The sequence below is a fragment of the Pseudorca crassidens genome, chromosome 10 (genome assembly GCF_039906515.1).
Source record: "Pseudorca crassidens isolate mPseCra1 chromosome 10, mPseCra1.hap1, whole genome shotgun sequence".
Taxonomy (NCBI): domain Eukaryota; kingdom Metazoa; phylum Chordata; class Mammalia; order Artiodactyla; family Delphinidae; genus Pseudorca; species Pseudorca crassidens.
The window spans coordinates 32,749,642-32,769,263 of record NC_090305.1 but is presented as its reverse complement, the minus strand read 5'-3'; the positions used below and the strand labels follow the sequence as shown (position 1 = coordinate 32,769,263).

Here is a 19,622-nt window from a genome sequence, read left to right as displayed (position 1 = left end):
TGGGCTGGGATCCCGCCTGGCTGCAGCCCTGAGGACATCATCAGTAGTCCGTCTGGTGCGTCTGAGGGACTTCTGGTGCTGGAGTTGCTGCTTTACCAGCAGGCGTATCTTGACTCTGTCTCCACATCGATTGCTTGCTGCCTCCCACTTGCACTGCTGCTCGCCTGGCTGCCCCAAAGCTGCGTCTCTTGTAATTAGAATACACACCTCCACATACACGCGGACAAGCGCACGCACACACGTGCACACACAGGCACACACGTGCACACACAGGCACACACGCCCACACCAGAGTGGCGTGTTGGCTTCCTTCTCTCTGCCCTGTTCCTGGTTGATTCCTTCCTGCATATCTGACCTGTGCAGGATGGGGTTCCACTGGCCGCCCTCCAGAAGAAGGCCTGTGGGCCACTCCTTTCAAAGAGCACTCTCTCCCCTCCACAGCCCCCCGCACGTCCGCAGAGCCACGGTGTTTGCCAACGGGTCCCTGCTGCTGACCCAGGTCCGGCCGCGCAATGCAGGGGTCTACCGCTGCGTAGGCCAGGGCCAGAGGGGCCCTCCTGTCATCCTGGAGGCCACTCTCCACCTGGCAGGTGGGTCCCTGGGTCTGGGGTGCCGAGGTGGGAGCCGCCTTCAACGTTGTGGGCACGTAGAGATTTAGGCTCCTGTTTCCACTCAGAGCAGCTTGGAGGGCAGAGGGAGGAAGAGGATGCTGGGCTTGGAAGAGGAAATGCTGAAGGTCACGGGGAGGGCTCGTGCTGGAAAGGGCAAGGCTTGCTGCGGGAGAACGTCAGGTACCCTGGGCCCCACAGTAACCAGGCTGTCTGCTCCCATCCCTGCAGAGATTGAAGATATGCCACCATTTGAGCCACGGGTGTTCACGGCTGGCAGCGAGGAGCGTGTGGCCTGCCCGCCCCCCCAGGGTCTGCCGGAGCCCAGTGTGTGGTGGGAGCATGCGGGAGCCCGTCTGCCTGCCCACGGCAGAGTCTACCAGCAGGGCCATGAGCTGGTATTTGCCAGCACTGCCGAGAGCGATGCTGGTGTCTATACCTGCCATGCAGCCAACCTGGCTGGTTGGCGGAGACAGGATGTCAACATCACCGTGGCCAGTGAGCACCTTTGCCCTGAAGGGCGAGGCGAGGAGGGGAGCCCAGGTCCCAGGAGGTCTTGGGCTCTGGGTGTGATGGATAGAGGCTTCCCTGGTGCTCACCTGAGGCCCTGCCTCAGCTCTGAGCCCTGCCGGCTTGGGAACCAGTCAGCCGTTGGGAGGTGATATTGGAGTGGACAGTGGCGAGTCAGGCACAGAGGTTGTGGTGCCAGAAAAGTGGTCCTCTGGCTGCAGAGGACAAAGCAACAGAGTGGGAGTCTTGAGACCCAGGTCCCACTCCGTCCCCAGTGCATGGAATGACCACGGGTAGAAAGTCACCTGCCTTGCCAGGCGTCAGTTTCCTCATCCATAAAATAGGGCTTAATAACTCACTACCTTCCCTACTAGATGGCCAGAAAGATCAGTGAAGTAGATAAAAAAGATCTTTCCTTTTCTTTTTGGGGAAGGTGATGTGTCAGAGTTATAGGTAGTAATTATTTTATTTGTTGTTATACTTTCCAAATTTCTACAGTGAACATATGACTTGTGAAATAAATGATAAAGACCTATATACCCTTGCTACAGGCATAGAGATTTATTTATTTACACCATGCCTGTGTCAGACGTTTATGATAATTTAAAAGGATATCCGAGACAAATTCATACACACACACATACCATTTTGCAACCTGCTTCTTCCATTTACCTCTACATCTTTCCAAGTAGGTAAATTGCAAAAATTCAAAAAGATTTCAAACATGAAAAGAGCTTTGTACACTTGGAAGTTGTGGTGGTATTATTCCCATTAAGATACTAAAACCTAGGAGACATGCACTTTCGTGCTCAGGGACCTGGTTCGGGTGGGAAGCTGCAGCATCCAGGTAACACGCGCTCAGGACACTTCCACAGCGACGTGCGGACAAATGCAAGCAGCCATGATCAGCCTTTCTCCAGTCGGGGTCTGTTGTTCACCTGTTTCATTGGGGACGCTGTTATTTTTTTATTATTATTTTTTAATTTTGCATTTTATTTATTTATTTATTTTTAATTATTTTTGGCTGCGTTGGATCTTTGTTACTTCGTTACTGTTTGCGGGCTTTCTCTAGCTGCAGTGAGCAGGGGCTACTCTTCATTGTGGTGCGCAGGCTTCTCATTGTGGTGACTTCTCTTGTTGCAGAGCACGGGCTCTAGGCATGCGGGCTTCAGTAGTGTGGCACGTGGGCTCAGTAGTTGTGGCTCATGGGCTTAGTTGTTCCGCGGCATGTGGCATCTTCCTGGACCAGGATCCAACCCATGTCCCCTGCATTGGCAGGCGGATTCTTAAGCACTGCGCCACCAGGGAAGTCCCGGGGATGCTTTTAAAAATACAGAATCTGGGACCACACTCCACATCTCCTGCCCCCGGCCTCTCTGGGGGTGGGCCCAGACAAAGAGTGTTCAGCATATGCTCCAAGTGAGGCATATGCGTGCTGGAGGTGGGAGTGCTGGCTTTGATCAGTCTTTTGACAGGCACCAACAGTGCCCTGTGCCTGCACTGCTCCCTGAGAAGACCTGTGGAATTAGAGAGAGTGCGTGACGCACGCAGGGCTGGACTGGTGCGAAGGGGTCGTGGGTACAGTTCGGAGGAGGAAGGACTCCATCCCTGCATTCCATCAACAGCTTTATCGAGTGCCTTCTTTGTGCTGGGCACTGCTCCCAGTACTGGGAATGCAGCAATGAACAAAGCAGACAAAAATCCTTCCCCTTGTGGAGCGCGTAGTCTAATAGCAACAAAGCAAGCAAGGAAAACAATTGAATGAACAAATATATGATTTTAGGTGGCAGCAGAGCCATGAAGAAAAATCAAATAGGGTAAGTGACAGAGAGATGGCATGAGGGCCAGGGGGAGTTTAGAGAAGGCTTCTTTAGAAGGTGGTATTTGAGCTGATGCTTAAATTAAAGAGGGAACCACGTGGACGGGCCCTGAGCAAGAAATGGGCTTGTAAATTGAAGGGACAGCAGTAGCCTGTGTGGCTTGTGTTGAATAAGTGATGGTGAGTGTGGTTGAGGTTGTCTGAGAGGCAGAGATTAGATCATATGAAGCTTTGTAAGAACATGGTAAGGACTTTGGTTTGTAATACAAGTGTACCAGTTAGCTACTGCTGTGTAACAAACCAGTCCAAAACATGAAACAATAGCCACCGATTTGCTCATGATTGATTCTGTGGGTATGGTTCAGCTCCATGTGCTGTTGGCGGCAGCTGGTACGTCAGCTGGTGGCTGGCTGTTCCCTGATGTCCTCCCTCAGGTGCCTCGCTCAGTCTGGCAGTTGAGGGAGGATATCGACCAGGGTGCCTTGGTTCCCTTCCACACAGCCACTCCAACAGACTAGCTCAGGCTTCTCACGTGGAGGCTGGGTTCCAAGAGTGCAAAAGTGGATCCTGCAAGCCTTCTCAAGGCATTAGCTTAGACATTGTCCACTATATTCTATTGGACAGGGCAAGTCACAGGCCACCCAGATTCCAGGCAGTAGAGAAATAGACCCTGCCTCTTGATGGGAAAGTGGCAACGCCACATTACAAAGAGAAGCAAGAGATGGGAGGACTGTTTAAAGCCATCTTTGCAAAGTCTGCTCCACCAAGTCAGAGGATGAGAAATCCTTGCAGGGACTGAGTGTGAGAGTGACATTTTCAAAAGGTGACTCTGGCTATTCTGAGAAGACTAGACTGTTAGGGGCAAGAGTCTAAACAGGAAACCAGTTAATAGATGACTGTAATCCTCTAGGGGAGGTGTTTAAGGGGCTTGAACAGAGGTGGTAGCGGTGGAGGTGGGAGGTGGTGAAAGTTAGGATACATTTTAGAGCTGAGGTAGATGAGGTTTGTATAGAATGAATGTGATGGCAGGGGGAGCCGTAGAGAGAGAAGTCAACTAAATTTTTGGCTTATACAGTTGGCTGGATAGTGGTGCTATTTACTGAGATAGAGAAAACTGTGATGAGCAGGTTTGGGGAGAAATTGAGCATTCTCTTTTGCACGTATAAAGCCTGAAGTGCCTATTAGATATCCAGTTGGAAATGCCGGTAGGATTTGCAGGTCTGAAGTTCATTGGGGGGAGGCCAGGAGCCAGGCTGTGTATTTGGGACTCATCCACTTGGATGGTACTGAAGGCCGTGGACTGGATGAGATCATTCAGGGGATGAGCATGGCTAAAACGGAACAGAGATTCAGGGACCGAGCCTCGGAACGTTATGGTGTAATAAAGAAAGCAAGGATTTTGGAGTCATGCAGACCAGTTTTCAATCCTCTCTCTATCATGGATTAATAAATCACCATTACTTCTTTGAACCTCTGTTGTCTTATCTATAAAATGGGTATAAAAATAAATACCTTGGGGGTATATTGTGATCATTAGCTAGGATAATGTTCAAAAGGTACCGGCACATGGGCCTTCACTAAGGGGTCATGGCTGCAGTTATCGCCGGAGCAGACAAGGGTTTCTAATCTCAGGGCTGGGGTTGGGGGGGAGGGTATTAGAATTTCTTGGGATTGGATCTGTTGGTTTTGTAGATGGGTTGGTCAACCTTCTGTTTCCTCCCTGTCCCTCTAAGCTGTGCCCACGTGGCTGGAGAAGCCCCAAGACAGCCAGCTGGAGGAGGGCAAGCCAGGCTACTTGCATTGCCTGACCCAGGCCACACCCAAACCCACAGTCTCCTGGTACAGAAACCAGATGCTCATCTCGGAGGTGAGAACGGGGATTACTGCTGGGGGGGGTGGGGCGGGGACACGGAGTCCTCTGTGCTCACCTCCAAGGCTCGCTTCCCCCCACCCCGAGGCTGTCCCCCAGGGAGATGATGATGGGGGGTAGGCCGAGACCTGCTCTCAGGCACATCTTCTGTGCTGCAGGACTCGCGGTTCGAGGTCTTCAAGAACGGGACCTTGCGCATCAACAGCGTGGAGGTGTACGACGGGACGTGGTACCGCTGCGTGAGCAGCACCCCCGCTGGCAGCATCGAGGCCCAGGCCCGCGTCCAAGTGCTGGGTGAGCTGGCGCCTGGCCTCCTGGGCAGGAGAGGACCAGGGAGGGAGCAGCAGCGTCCAGAATCTTCAGGCCTGCCGCCTCAATTCCTCCCCTTTTCTGCTACTGAAACAGAAAAGCTCAAGTTCACACCACCGCCCCGGCCGCAGCAGTGCATGGAGTTTGACAAGGAGGCCACGGTTCCCTGCTCAGCCACAGGCCGAGAGAAGCCCACTATTAAGTGGGTCCGGGCAGGTGGGTACTGTGTGAGCATGGGGTGGGGGCAGCAGGCAGTCCACTGGTCAGATGTATGCCTGTCTGAGGACGAGCTGAGTGCCCAAAACTTTGGGATAGACAAGAAATGTAGGGGCCGATTTATGGTCCAGTTAGAAAAAAAAAAGCCAGACACAAAAGAGGTCAGGTTACAGCATTAAACAACATATAAGACGACTCAAGGCAACAAATGATTGGATTGGTCCAGACAGGGCCGTAAAGTCCTTTCCCTGTTTTCAAAATAGTCATCCTTTCCAATGTAAAAGTAATCCTTTAGAAAATTTTGGCAGAAAATAATGCATAATCCCACCATCAGTCATCTCTGGGTGTGTACCTTTTTGTGTGTACATCTTTTTGTTTTTACATAGCAGTTTTACTGTACATATAATTTTCACTTATTATACTTCCATGAGTTGAGTCATGCTTACTATAGAAATGGAAGATGCAGATAACTGTATGTAATTTTATCTTTTTTTACTTAACATTATCAAGCATTTCCCCGTGGTTTTGTACATAAACATTGGTTTTGATGATTGCAATAATATTCCAATGATTGGATTCACTGTAATTTACTTAAATATCCCCTAAATGTTGGACATTTGGGTTGTTAACCACCCTCCCTTCCTCCCTCCCTTTCTCTGCCTCTTTCTGTCTCTCTCTCTCTCTCTGTCTTTTTATTGCTGCAATAAACATCTTGAGGCAGAGTTTTTTCTGGACTTGGGTTTATTTCGTTTGGGAAAGATTCCCAGAAATGGAATAATTATGTATAAAAGGGTATGCACGTTTTTACAACCCTTGATGCGAATGGCCAAATTGTTTTTTTAAAAGGTTTTTACATTCCCATTAACAGTGAGAGAGAGGGGGGTTGTAGATTCTGAGCAGCAAGTGGGCTGTCTCTGCTCAGGTGTCTGGGGGAGCTGTCTGTGGGGGGTGGGACTCAGAATGGGTGGGACGATGGCAAAGAGCAGGAATGGGTTCTAGGAGTGGAGAGTGACAGGCAGTGAGGGTGAGAGCAAGGCACATTCCAAGCCCAACCAGAAGTCCGGTTTGGTGGAAGTGGAACGTTATACAGGGCAGTAGAAGGACGTGAGACTGAAAAATTGGAAAAGGAGTAAGTAATAGGGACTCCCAATGCCTGGCTCAGGCGTTTGGATCTTGTCTGCGAATAGCCAGGAGCGATGCCGTGTTTTTCAGTAGAGGCGAGTGACTGAGGGCTTTGCTGGCCACTCATGGGACTCTGGTCCATCCCATCATTCCCCAATGTTGCCCCTGTAGATGGGAGCAGCCTTCCAGAGTGGGTGACGGACAACGCTGGGACCTTGCACTTCGCCAGGGTGACCCGCAATGATGCCGGCAACTACACTTGCATCGCCTCCAATGGGCTGCAGGGCCAGATCCGTGCCCACGTCCAGCTCACCGTGGCAGGTGCGACCGTGCAGGGGGCTGGGGCTGGGGCTGGCGGGCCCTGTGGGGCAGCTGCCTGCACCCCGCCAGCCCCTTTGCTCAGTGCTCCCTGCCCCTCACCGGGCTCTTCCCATCCAGTGTTCATCACCTTCAAGGTGGAGCCGGAGCGCACGACCGTGTACCAGGGCCACACGGCCCTGCTGCGGTGCGAGGCCCAGGGGGACCCCAAGCCACTCATTCAGTGGAAGGGCAAAGACCGTATCCTGGACCCCACCAAGCTGGGACCCAGGTAGGCTGTCTCCTTCCCACCCCCACCCTGCCTCTCCTGCAGCCCAGTCTCCCTGGAGCTGGCCTGGTGGGCAACGCTGTGACTTCTCTCCTGGCAGGATGCACATCTTCCAGAACGGCTCCCTGGTGATCCACGATGTTGCCCCCGAGGACTCGGGCCGCTACACCTGCATCGCGGGCAACAGCTGCAACATCAAGCACACGGAGGCCCCCCTTTATGTCGTGGGTATGGGACCCGGAGGGGTGTCCTGCACCGGAAGTGGGGGCACCTCACTTCTTTCTCATCCTTGTGCTCATCGGCCCCTGTACACAGAAGGCACGAAACCATTTTTGCGGTGGGCGCGGGCATTCAGCTGTGTCCCCTCCACCAGGCCACCTCACCGTCAGTCTCAGGTTCCTTGCCTGGACCTGGGCTCTCCCTTAAACATTCCACGGCTAGTGGGTGTGTGCCTGTTCCGGGGAAGTCAGGGGATGGTGCCCTTGTCCTAAAATGCTTCCTCCCAGGTCTCCCTACAGGTCCCTGGGTGGGCAGGGAGGGGATCAGGCCAGGAAGCAGCAGCACAAGTTTCCTTTACCCTGGAGGCCCAGAGAGGATGGTGTGTCAGGTGAAACACCCTGACTAGGGTCAGGGACTTGGAGTTTGGGTCTGGCCTCTCTTGTTAACCACCTCTGTACCCTTGCAGGTGTTATTTCCTCCCCAGGGGCTTTTTTCTCTGTCTGTAAGGTGGGCGTGGTTTAAATGAGAGGTTTCAAACTTTTTTTGGTTTAGCAGCAGAACTGGTTTTCTAGACAAAGTTTTATGTGGAACTTTAAATGAGTAAGGTGAAGTGACAGCCTCCTTGGTTGAAGCCACTGGGTGTGTGTGAGAGTTGGGGAATCCTGCATGGCCTCCCCCTTGGGCCTCTCTCCCTCCAGGCACCTCTTTCTCCATGGGACCCGAGGCCACTGAAAGCCCCTAGACTAGAAGATCCCTTCTGCAAATACGTTTCTCTTTATTTATTTATTTATTTATTTATTTTTTGGCCATGCCGCACATGAAAGATCTTAGTTCCCTGACCAGGGATTGAACCCATGCCCCCTGCAGTGGAAGTGCAGAGCCCTAACCACTGGACCGCCAGGGAAGTCCCTACCAATACTTTTCTTGAAGAACCACTCTGTGCTGGGCGATGGCTGGGATTCTAAACCAAAAGTTCCCAGATGCAGCTCTTCAGAGCCTGACTCATGATGTTAAGTCATTAAGGAAGCTTGTTAGCAAACAGTGTGGGTTTGTGGTGGGGCCGACAGATGTGCCTCTTAGGTGTGTCCCCGGCCTCGTGTCCAGATGCAGAGCCAGCTTGGGAATCACTGGCCTCAACTCCTGCAGAGCTCCCTCTGGCCTTGGTGGGGCCCTGAGGACCTGGCCCTTGTTGATGCCATTGCTGGTGGTGACCCTCCCTGGGTCGCTCTGGCTTGGTCAGGCCAAGTGTCTGGGAGGTTGTCTTATGTGTGCAGTAGGGAGCAGCCAGTAGAGAAGTAGGGCTGGGCTTGCTTCAGCGGCCCCTGCTCACACCTATCTGTATGTCTCTCAGACAAGCCGGTGCTGGAGGAGTCGGAGGGCCTGGGCAGCCCTCCGCCTTACAAGATGATCCAGACTATTGGGCTGTCGGTGGGCGCCGCCGTGGCCTACATCATTGCCGTGCTGGGCCTCATGTTCTACTGCAAGAAGCGCTGCAAGGCCAAGCGGCTTCAGAAGCAGCCGGAGGGCGAGGAGCCAGAGATGGAGTGCCTCAACGGTGAGGGGCCCTGGAGGAGGGAGGCCCAGGAAGAGGGAGGCGGTGCTGTGCGCAGGTGCTGTGCGCCCTCCCGTGGCCACGGAGGACAGCGCTGTGGCGCTGGAGGGAACTGCTGAAGCCAGAGCAGAGCCGCTCCTTACCGCCCCCCTCCCCTTCCCCCGCCGCCCCCCTGCCCCAATCCCAGCTGGAAGCCTGGAGTTGGCCGATTCCCTGGGCCTTGGCTTCTGCGCAACCTGGCTTACATCTTGCTCGTTGGAGCCTCTTGGGCCAGCCTCCTACGTTTCCCTGCCTTCTCCCTGCAGTTCGAAACCACAGACATAATTTAAGTATATGTGTTCACGTTTCTTTGCACACCTTGTCTCCCCCCATTAGTCTTTGAGATTCCCCAGGGGCGATCTGTCTGCCTGTTTCCCTCCTCCTGCCATTCTCTCCTCCGACTGGGAGCCCCCTGGGGACATTGCTGGGTCTCCCCTCTCAGTTTAGGAGTTCAGGAGCAGGGCCTGGGTTTCCCTTGTTGTGATTTTCCCTTTGTGCCTGCAGGAGACCCTATGAAAGCAAAAACCCTTATGTCACCATGCTGTCCAGGGACCATTGACTCAGATAAGACTTCTGCAGTTTTTTCCATTTCAAAAGTTGTAATCGGCTGTGTCAATAAGTGGTCATACCCTAAGGGATGCCTGTCTCCCTCACCCCAGCCCCATCAGTTCATCGGTTGGATTGTGTGTGGATTTTGTGTGGGACCCCAGAATTGGACCCCTTTGGTGGAAGTGGGAGATTGTGGAAAAGAACTGCAGTCCCCGCCATGGTGGCCAGAGTGTCAGGTCTTATCCTGACACCCTCCCTGCCCCTTCTTCCCAGGCGGCCCTCTGCAGAACGGACAGCCCTCAGCAGAGATCCAAGAGGAAGTGGCCTTGACCAGCTTGGGCTCCAGCTCCGCGGCCACCAACAAACGCCACAGCACAAGTGACAAGATGCACTTCCCTCGGGCCAGCCTGCAGCCCATCACCACACTGGGTGTGTTGCCTTGGCCATCATCACCCCTGCTTAACTACAGACTCTGATCTGTCTTGGGGCTGCGCTAGGGCTGGTGGCTCTGGAGTCCCTGAGGCCCAGAACATCAGAAATGGAGGGAGCTTTGGAGAGGCCCGGTCCAGTGTGTCCCCCACCTGTTGTCCACACCCCACCTCCACAGATTTTGTCATTCCTGTGTATTATTCACTTGATGTTTTATTTAGATTGACTCTCCCTCACCTTTAAAAAGCAATCAACTAAAGTTAGCTTTGTTTTAGGAATAACTCTGAAAGTTACGGATCTGTGCTAGTTAAATGTTTTCTGAGCATAGGTTAGAATGTAGAACTAAGATCTATTTATGGTGAATGACCTAAAATTCTCATACAGACCACCCTCTAGAAAGTACTATTAATCTGACCCCTTTATTTCACTGTTAGCAACTGCCAGGCCCAGGGCAGAAGGGGAAGTGGTTTGCTCAGGGTCACCCACACAGCTGGGGCCACCGCCTGGTCCAGGTGGGTGGAGCAGAGAGACTCCCTGCTGTGTGACACAAGCCAGGTGCCTCCCAAGTCAGGGGCTTTCTCTGCTCGGGGGAAGGCTGCTGGCCGACTCAGACGTGTGTCCGCAGGGAAGAGCGAGTTTGGGGAGGTGTTCCTGGCAAAGGCGCAGGGCTTGGAGGAGGGGGTGCCAGAGACCCTGGTGCTTGTGAAGAGCCTGCAGAGCCGGGACGAGCAGCAGCAGCTGGACTTCCGGAGGGAGTTCGAGATGTTTGGGAAGCTGAACCACGCCAACGTGGTGAGGCTGCTGGGACTGTGCCGGGAGGCCGAGCCCCACTACATGGTGCTGGAGTATGTGGACCTGGTATGCTGCTGGCCGGGGCCCTGCTTGTCTCGGGCTGGGCAGTGCTCTGACCTGGGGGGTGGGGGGCACCGTGAGAACCTGCTGTCATCACCTTGAGATGCTCAGCCTCCTGTCCCCCCAGCTCTCCGACACCCACCTTTCGTTGACCCGCACCCCGTCTGCCAGCCCCATGTCTGGGGGTGGGGCCCAGGTTCTTCCGGCTTCTCCCTCTGCCCGCTGCTCAGAAACTGGCTTTCCTTCTTTCCCTGCAGCCTGCACCACTTGAGGGACAGTGTTAACCCAGCCACTAGCCTTCTCTTTCCACCCTGCTTGGCACGCCCAGCTCCACCCCTCACCCTTCATTCCCTCGCCCATCTAGGCCTAATCCCCTTGGTCTTCGAGCTGCTGCTTGTCAAACTCCCCAGCTCGGGGCAGGAAGGGGGCGGAGTGACCCTCGACTTTCCGTTAGCGAGTGCTCGTGAGCACTTTGTGCATGTTTTTGCCGCTGGTGTCCCCTCTTCGTTATGTCTGGAGGACACAGCCTTCCTGTCTGGGGTCCGTGAAGACCCCGTGAAGACGGAGGGTTGGGGGCTGTGGGGTTTTCCTCTCCTGGCTCCCTCAGGGCAGGGGCTTCCTCACCTGCCCATCTGGCAATGACCGTCCTCCTCCCTTTCCGACGTGAGAGCTTCTAGGAGGCACTTCCTATAGTTTTTAATTCCCACTGGACACTCCCCATGGGAGGGGGTCTGGGCTGGGGATTGGGCGTTCAGGTCAGAGCTCCTCAACCCCCCCACCCACCATCCCCCCCGGGGCGGGTACCTTGTGAGCACCTGCTGGGTTGGATGCTTTGGAGATACCGGCTGGACTCTGACTTGACAGAGACGCCTGGCTTTTCCTCAGGGAGACCTCAAACAGTTCCTGAGGATTTCCAAGAGCAAGGATGAAAAGTTGAAGTCGCAGCCCCTCAGCACGAAGCAGAAGGTGAGGACGGGGGCGGGTCGAGGCCCCCAAGGTGGGCCAGGACCCGGGGCAGTTACCTAACAGCAGTGCACTGGTTGAAGGCATCCTGTGGGCCAGGCCCCGTGTAAGTACTTACCTCAGCGATCACGGTGATCCTCTGCGATACATGTCGCTGTCCGAGTTGTGGGTGAAGACGCCAAGGTTTAGAGAGATTAGGTGACTTGTCCCAGTCATGGAGCCTGTGAGTGCCTGTGTGTGGCCACGTTGCTTTCGGAGAGAAGAGCTGCCCTTCACCTTGGCCGCTGGAGCAGGACTTCTGTCGCCTGCCTTGGACGCTGAGCTGGAGGAGCAGCAGGCAGCCTGGGCGTCTAGGGGCCTTCGGGGCTGGGCGTGGCCCTGAGCGTGTTTCTTCCTCCTCCGCGTGTGAACTGGCCTCCTGACATGGTGCCCCTGCCTCCATCTCCGAGAATCCACAGGATTGTCTGCTATGGCTGTATATGGAAAGCCACAGGACAGGACGTGCTTCTCCAGCTGGGTGGGATGTCAGGACCCCAGAGCTCACAAATCAGGGCACGCGTGGAGCCAGTGAATCTGGCATGATGGGCCCTTGGGGATGCAAAATTGAGACTGTGCCTGTCCTTGGGGCACTTAGGATCTAGTGGGAGAGCTTGGGTAAGTGAGTATGGCGCGTGCCTTACAGACTTCAGGTAAGACACAGAAAGCAAGTGAGAGACATAAAATAAGAGACGTTGAAGACGTCCACGTCCTTTAGGTGGACAGTGTGGTTAACAAAGGTCTCCTGGTAGAGAAAGGCATTCGAGTTCAAGTCTCAAGGACAAGAAGTAGGTGAATGGTGGGAAGAAGAGGAGTTTAGGTATGTTGCTTTGGCTGGGACAGGGGCGTAGGCAGGTGACGGGAAGTTATTTCCATCACGTGATCCGAGGGACTCTCTTTGGTTGAGAGTCGTCACCACTGTTGCTGAAGATCTCTCCACACTTTTTTGCCCAAGTGTCTTGAACTTGATGGGGAAAATTCAGTAAGTTGGGTTTCATACTCTCCAAGGACAATATTCTGCATTGGATGGTGGGGGAAGGGCATTGCTTTAAAAAAAAAAATTGGAGATTTATGGACCGTACCTCAGACTTGCGGAATCTGTGAGAGTGGGGTCTGAGGATCTGCATTTTTTTTTTTTTTTTTTTTTTTTTTTTTGCGGTATGCGGGCCTCTCACTGTTGTGGCCTCTCCCGTTGGGGAGCACAGGCTCCGGACGCGCAGGCTCAGCGGCCATGGCTCACGGGCCCAGCCGCTCCGCGGCATGTGGGATCCTCCCGGACAGGGGCACGAATCCGTATCCCCTGCATCGGCAGGCGGACCCCCAACCACTGCGCCGCCAGGGAAGCCCGGATCCGCCTTTTTTAAACAAGCTCTCCAGCTGATTCTTAAGCTCATTAAGGTTCAAGGAGCCCAGGAGTAGGATAGTGGCTTTGTAATGGTTTTGGTTAAAGTCTCCTATAAGAAATGCATTTTAGGGCTTCCCTGGTGTCGCAGTGGTTAAGAATCCTCCTGCCAATGCAGGGGACATGGGTTTGTGCCCTGGTCCAGGAAGATCCCACATGCCACAGAGCAACTAAGCCCGTATACCGCAACTACTGAGCCTGCGCTCTAGAGCCCGCGAGCCACAACTACTGAAGCCCTTGTGCCTAGAGCCTGTGCTCCGCAACCAGAGAAGCCACCACAATGAGAAGCCCGCACACCGCAACAAAGAGTGGCCCCTGCTCGCCGCAACTAGAGAAAGCCCGCACGCAGCAACGAAGACTCCAACGCAGCCAAAAATAATAAATAAATTTATTTTAAAAAATGCATTTTACATCATGGCCCAGCAAACACACACATACAAACACACGCAACTAAAATTAATCTTTCACAACCCTGTATTTGATGCACTTAATATTTCCTATCCTATCCTTTTTTTTTTTTTAACCCACTAAATTGGTTTTGATACCCATATGGGTCTCGATCAGTAGTTTGAAAAACACTTCTTTTGGGGGATTCCATGAAAATGAAAATTCTTAGGAAAGCTATATTAAAATTTGTAGATGCTTTCTGGCGCTAATAATTTAGTGAGCTGCTGTGCCACTTTATATTCCTAGGGTTCTGGGGGAATAGAAGGAGAAAACGTTCAGGTTTTGTTTTTTTTTTTTTTTTTTTTTTTTTGCGGTACGCGGGCCTCTCACTGGCGTGGCCTCTCCCGTTGCGGAGCACAGGCTCCGGACGCGCAGGCTCAGCGGCCATGGCTCATGGGCCCAGCCACTCCGCGGCATGTGGGATCTTCCCGGACTGGGGCACGAACCCTTGTCCCCTGTATTGGCAGGCGGTCTCTCAACCACTGCGCCACCAGGGAAGCCCAACGTTCAGTTTTTAAAGGGAGGTGGAGTGGTAAGCAGGGTGCTCCCTGGCCAGCTAGAGCCGGAATGAGGGTGCTGTGCCTGGACGGGGAGGAGCCTCAGGAGGATTCCAGGATAGCTGTGGGATCGTGATAGCAATCAAAGACACAGGCCCTGGGTGGTGGCATAATTGTAGGTGATGCTTGTTAGAGTAGCTGATAAGATAATGGAGATGTTGAAGTTGGAGCACTGTAACCTGTGATTTCTCCGTGGATCACCTGCAAGCTAATGACGGGACCAGGAGCAGGGGCCGCTTAGCACACCTGGTGGACAACGCTTTGCTTTAAGCAGTCAGATGCCGGACAGGAAGCAGCAGCCTGTTTGGGAAGAGCAAGGAAGCGTCACGGTGGCTTAGCCAGAACGCGGGCGAGCCCCCAGGGTGCTAAAGTTGGAAAGGAGGGGTGGATCTGGTCTTTACCGAAGTGCAGGTGTTTATAACAGCATTTGAAAATTAATCCCGTGGCCATCTGATGGCGGCTTGCCCAGCAGTAAGGAAACACTTAACTGGCTTGGGTTAACAGAATTCCCTTTTACTGTCCTCGCTTAGCCAGTATTTCCAGAAGCACTGCTTCTCTGGAAAGATAGCAAGTTAGTCACTGGGCCAAGACCTCTGTCTTCTGTTCCCATGACTAGCAGCAGATTGTTTAGCTTGTGAGCCAGAGCAGAGAGGGCGGGCTGAGGGGAAAGCCAAGTCTGATGAGGGCTTGTTACAAAAGCCTTTGTCTGCCCCTTACGGACAACGGGGCAAGGCTGGACAATGCCCTGGCGTTTCGTTTTTTTTTTGTTTTTTTTTTTGCGGTAGGCGGGCCTCTCACTGTTTTGGTCTCTCCCGTTGCGGACGCACAGGCTCAGCGGCCATGGCTCATGGGCCCAGCCGCTCCGCGGCATGTGGGATCTTCCCAGACCGGGGCACGAACCCACGTCCCCTGCATCGGCAGGCGGACTCCCAACCACTGCGCCACCAGGGAAGCCCGTGGCTTCACTTTTGATAAAGAAAATGCACCAAAAAGATGAGATTTCCCCTAACTCTTGGTAGTGGCCCGCGTTCAGCCCGTCTGCATATGCAGTGTCAGTCGATATATTGGATATATAATGGGTCCAGACTGGTTGTGGTTGGGATCAGTGCTGCCTAATAGAACTTCCCGAGGTGGTGGAAACATTCCATACCTGTGCTGTCCAGTGCAGTGGTCACCAGCCCCACGTGGCTACTGAGTACTTAGCATGTGGCTAGAGAGACGGAGGAGCTGAATTTTTTATTTTATTAAGTTTTAATTAACTGAAATAGCCACACGGGTCTAGGGGGCTACTGTTTTGGACAGCGCAGGTGTAGACCATTGTTTTTAAACTTTCTTTGACTGAGACCCACAGTAGCAAAAAAAAGAAAAAGAAAAGAGCACATTTTACATCACAATGCAACACAGACGTGCATATTTATTTATTTATTTAAAATATTCTAAAGTATCACTTTTTAAAAATTAATTTATTTATTTTTGGTTGCGTTGGGTCTTTGTTGCTGCGTGCGGGCTTTTCTCTAGTTGTGACGAGTGGTGGCTGCTCTTCATTGCGGTGCACGGGCTTCTCATTGCGGTGGCTTCTCTAGTTGCAGAGCACAGGCTCTAGGCGCACGGGCTCCAGTAGTTGTGGCACGTGGGCTCAGTAGTTGTGGCTCGCGGGCTCTAGAGCGCAGGTTCAGTAGTTGTGGCACACGATCTTAGTTGTTCCTCGGCATGTGGGATCTTCCCGGATCAGGGCTTGAACCGTTGTCCCCTGCATTAGCAGGTGGATTCTCAACCACTGCGCCACCAGGGAAGTCCCAGACGTGTATATTTAAAAAATGAAAAAAGTTCCATGAATGATAGTTATCCTTACCACGTGTGATACTCTGATATTTTCTATTCCTTTAAAAAAAAATGCTGGTTAAGATTCACTAAATGGGTTTTATGCCATACTAGTAGGTTGTGACCACAATTAGCAACTCTCCAGTGGAGGCAGTGGGGCCTGCAGGGATCTCACTGGTCAGAGCACACAGACTGAGAAGATCTGTTTCTGGAGTGACCCCTCTCCCAGTGTTTGGACTCAGCTCCTCTCCTGGCCTTTCTGTGACCCTGGGAGCCAGGCCGGTGAAGCTGCTCGGAGCCAGCCAGGGATGCCGAAGGGCCAGTCCACAGCCAGCACCCCACCCCTGGGGTCACTGATGGCAGACAGCCCTTCCTGTGCCCCCATCCACAGTGAGGTGACCCAGGAAAGGCGGCTGCAGTGTTGAGGAAAGAGCCAGGCTTTGGCATTCGGCTGGGACTGTGGGCAAAGCTGAGGAGGAGCCCACCTCACAGAGAGCAAGAAGGGGAGCGGCTAGCTTGGCTCAGGGCCCGGGCACACAGTAGGTGCACAACAAGTGTTCCCACCCCCTTCTCTCTGACTGCTTGGTCTCCTCCTTGCCCTGGGTAATGTGGGAGCAGCCCTTCCACCACTCACATTCACCTTTGTTCCTTTTTGAACTTCAGGGACATAGAATCAGATAAACCATAATCTTGGTTAATCGGTGACATACTGTCATTGGTCCACACACAGGCTGCTTTTACTTACTTATTGTTATTTTTTTAATGTGTTTATTGACGTGTGTATGTATGTGTGTATGTTTGTTTCACTTTGATACTTCAAACTTAAAAGACTGTAAGAATGGTTCAAGGAGCTCCTACAAACCCTTTAGCCAGATTCAGTTGTTTACATTTTGCCCCATTTGCTTTATTATTCTCTGTGTCTGTATATTATTATTATTATGCATTTTTCTGAACCATTGGAGGTAGGTTAGAGGCTGACTTTTGACCTTTTGCAATCAGATGTGTGGCAAATGATACCTTGTCAGGTCTTGATCAGTATTTTCTTGATCACCCATGATACTGGTCCTTAGCCACTTTTGTCTCTCCGTGATTTAGTATGTGGTGGGTGGCTTCTCCCTTATGGATCCTGAAAGTGAGTCTGTGTGCTGGAAGAAATACACAGCTGGCCAGTAACTTGTTAAATAACCTTCCACGCGGACCTCTTTGCATTTCTGTTTGCCTTGTTTTTATACACAAGGAAATGCTACATGTCCTGTGTCCCTTGGTGTTGCTCCCAAGGATTGGATAAGGTGACAGAGGCATAGGGACCATTGGTCTTTACAGGCACTCTCCTGGTGCTCCGATTTTACCTCTGTTTGGCATGGCTCACCTTCCCCCAATTGGTGACACCCTTCTGCAGGTACAATTCTTACCTCCCTTCTAGACTGCCCTCTCACCAGGAGCCCAGTCTTGCCATCCCTGTCATATTCCATCAGCACCCAATTGTATGTGGTGTATAGTAGATGCTCAGTTGATATTCGTTCAGTGCATTGGTGTATATTTTTTAAATGTTAATATTTCTTAATTATAATTACACTTAATATGTTATATAATGTATTATATGTAATACATTCACATGGCTCAAAAACTTTTAAAAGGTGTCAGTGAAAAATCTCCCCAACTGTCTTACACTTTGGGAAATAGTATTGCATTATTTTGTAATGCTAGAGCTACTCACAGTCCATGACCCCCCACGAGGTATCTTAGAGAAACTCATGCATATATACACTCATAAGAACATTCATAACAGCACTGTTTTTTTTTTTAAAGAGGGAGGGAGGGAGGAAGGGAGGGAGGAAGAGAGAGGTCATGCTCTTATTTATCTATTTATTTATTTAGTTGTGCCGGGTCTTAGTTGTGGCCGGTGGGCTCCTTAATTGTGGCTTGTGGGCTCCTTAGTTGAGGCTTGCCAGCTCCTTAGTTGTGGCACGTGGGCTCCTTAGTTGTGGCATGCATGTAGGATCTAGTTCCCTGACCAGGGATCGAACCTGGGCCCCCTGCATTGGGAGCTCGGAGTCTAACCACTGTGCCACCAGGGAAGTACCCAGTACTGTTCTTTTTTTTTTTTTTTAATTTTATTTTTGGCTGCGTTGGGTCTTCGTTGCCGCACGCGGGCTTTTCTCTGGTTGTGGCGAGCGGGGGCTACTCTTCGTTGCGGTGCGTGGGTTTCTCATTGTGGTGGGTTCTCTTGTTGTGGAGCACGGGCTCTAGGCGCTTCAGTAGTTGTGGCACGTGGGCTCAGTAGTTGCCCAGCACTGTTCTTAATGGTGAAAATCTGGCAGGGGGCGGGGGAAACAAATTTCCACTGACATTAGAAGGAATAAATTATGATGTGTTTATGATGAGAAAGAACTCAGTACAATGATATCCCAAAAAAAAGGATGAACCTTGCAATGTTAAGTGACAGAATCAAGGCACAAAGGAATATACGTATTTGTATGATTGCAGCCTTATCTGGCTCTAAAACAGGCAAAATGGAATTGTATTGTTTGTTTAGGAACATACGCATCAGCGGTAAAACTGTAAAGAACAGACAAGACATTATTTTCATACAAGTCAGGATAGTGATTACCTCTTGAGGAGAGAGGAGAATTTGTGATGGGGAAGGAGCCAGTGAGGAGCTTCTGGGGGCCTATCATTGGTTTCTTTTTTTAACTTGGTGACTGTTACCTGGGTGTGGGCGTTATAGTTATTCGTGAAAGTAGACATATTTTATGAACTTTTCTATATGTAGTTCACACCAAAATATAAACCAAAAGTTTCCCTACCTTTTCTCTCTGGCCTCCAGCTACCCTTCTCAGAGGCAACCTGTGTGTGTGTGTGTGTGTGTGTGTGTGTGTGTGTGTGTGTGTGTGTGTGTCTCTACCTTCGCTCACACATATATTTTATATATAGATATATATGATTGTTTATTTTGTTTTTTATGAAATGCAACTAGTAGAAAATATGTAACTTTGAAGTAAAAAAAAAAAAGAGGAGCAGCCCATAAAGATGTGAGCTATACTTACTGCCCAGTTATTTTTCACTCAGCAGGTGGTCACTATGTGGTCTCCCCACCCCACCTGCCACTCACTTAATCTAGCACCTGCTGTGCATGGGAGTGGGGCCGAAAACTTTATTTCATTCAATTCAGTTCTCCAACAACCCAGGAGGCGCAGGTCCTGTTATTCCCATTTTACAGAGAAGGGAACAGGCTGTTGTGCCTTTGTTTTGGGGCTTCCTTCAGCATCACATTAATGGTGCTGAGACCCCACCAAGAGCTGTGTCAAGGGCGGTCCGCCAGTACCCCAGTCCTGATGTGCTCTGACAGCCCCTTTCTCGTTCCAGGTGGCTCTGTGTACCCAAGTGGCCCTGGGAATGGAGCACCTGTCCAACAACCGCTTTGTGCACAAGGACCTGGCCGCTCGAAACTGCCTGGTCAGCGCTCAGAGACAGGTGAAGGTGTCGGCCCTGGGGCTCAGCAAGGATGTGTACAACAGGTAGGGGGCACAGGTGGAGTGGGCGAGGGGCAGAGGGCAGACACAGCTGGTGGGGGGGGGTGAGAAAGGGCTTAGTCCAAAGCTGGAGGCCCCTGGAGGGGCAGAACCTTCCCACCCTCTCCCAAGGGTGCAGTAGGCGTCCCAGCCAGTGGACCACAGCTCCCTCATCTTACACATTTTCTCTAGTCATAAAAAAAT

General features: G+C 51.9%; 1 protein-coding gene across 2 annotated transcripts in view; it reads left to right on the top strand.

Moving 5' to 3' along the window:
• Positions 1-19,622, top strand: part of PTK7 (protein tyrosine kinase 7 (inactive)) — a 60,072-nt gene that overhangs the window by 38,179 nt on the left and 2,271 nt on the right. For both annotated transcript variants that reach the window (XM_067752886.1, XM_067752887.1), the window contains exons 6-18: positions 442-590; positions 840-1,106; positions 4,671-4,804; positions 4,966-5,101; positions 5,213-5,332; positions 6,626-6,775; positions 6,893-7,043; positions 7,141-7,268; positions 8,611-8,814; positions 9,673-9,828; positions 10,454-10,686; positions 11,566-11,646; positions 19,273-19,424. In XM_067752886.1, coding sequence (XP_067608987.1) covers positions 442-590; positions 840-1,106; positions 4,671-4,804; positions 4,966-5,101; positions 5,213-5,332; positions 6,626-6,775; positions 6,893-7,043; positions 7,141-7,268; positions 8,611-8,814; positions 9,673-9,828; positions 10,454-10,686; positions 11,566-11,646; positions 19,273-19,424 — 2,061 coding nt within the window. The remainder of the gene's footprint in view (positions 1-441; positions 591-839; positions 1,107-4,670; positions 4,805-4,965; positions 5,102-5,212; positions 5,333-6,625; positions 6,776-6,892; positions 7,044-7,140; positions 7,269-8,610; positions 8,815-9,672; positions 9,829-10,453; positions 10,687-11,565; positions 11,647-19,272; positions 19,425-19,622) is intronic.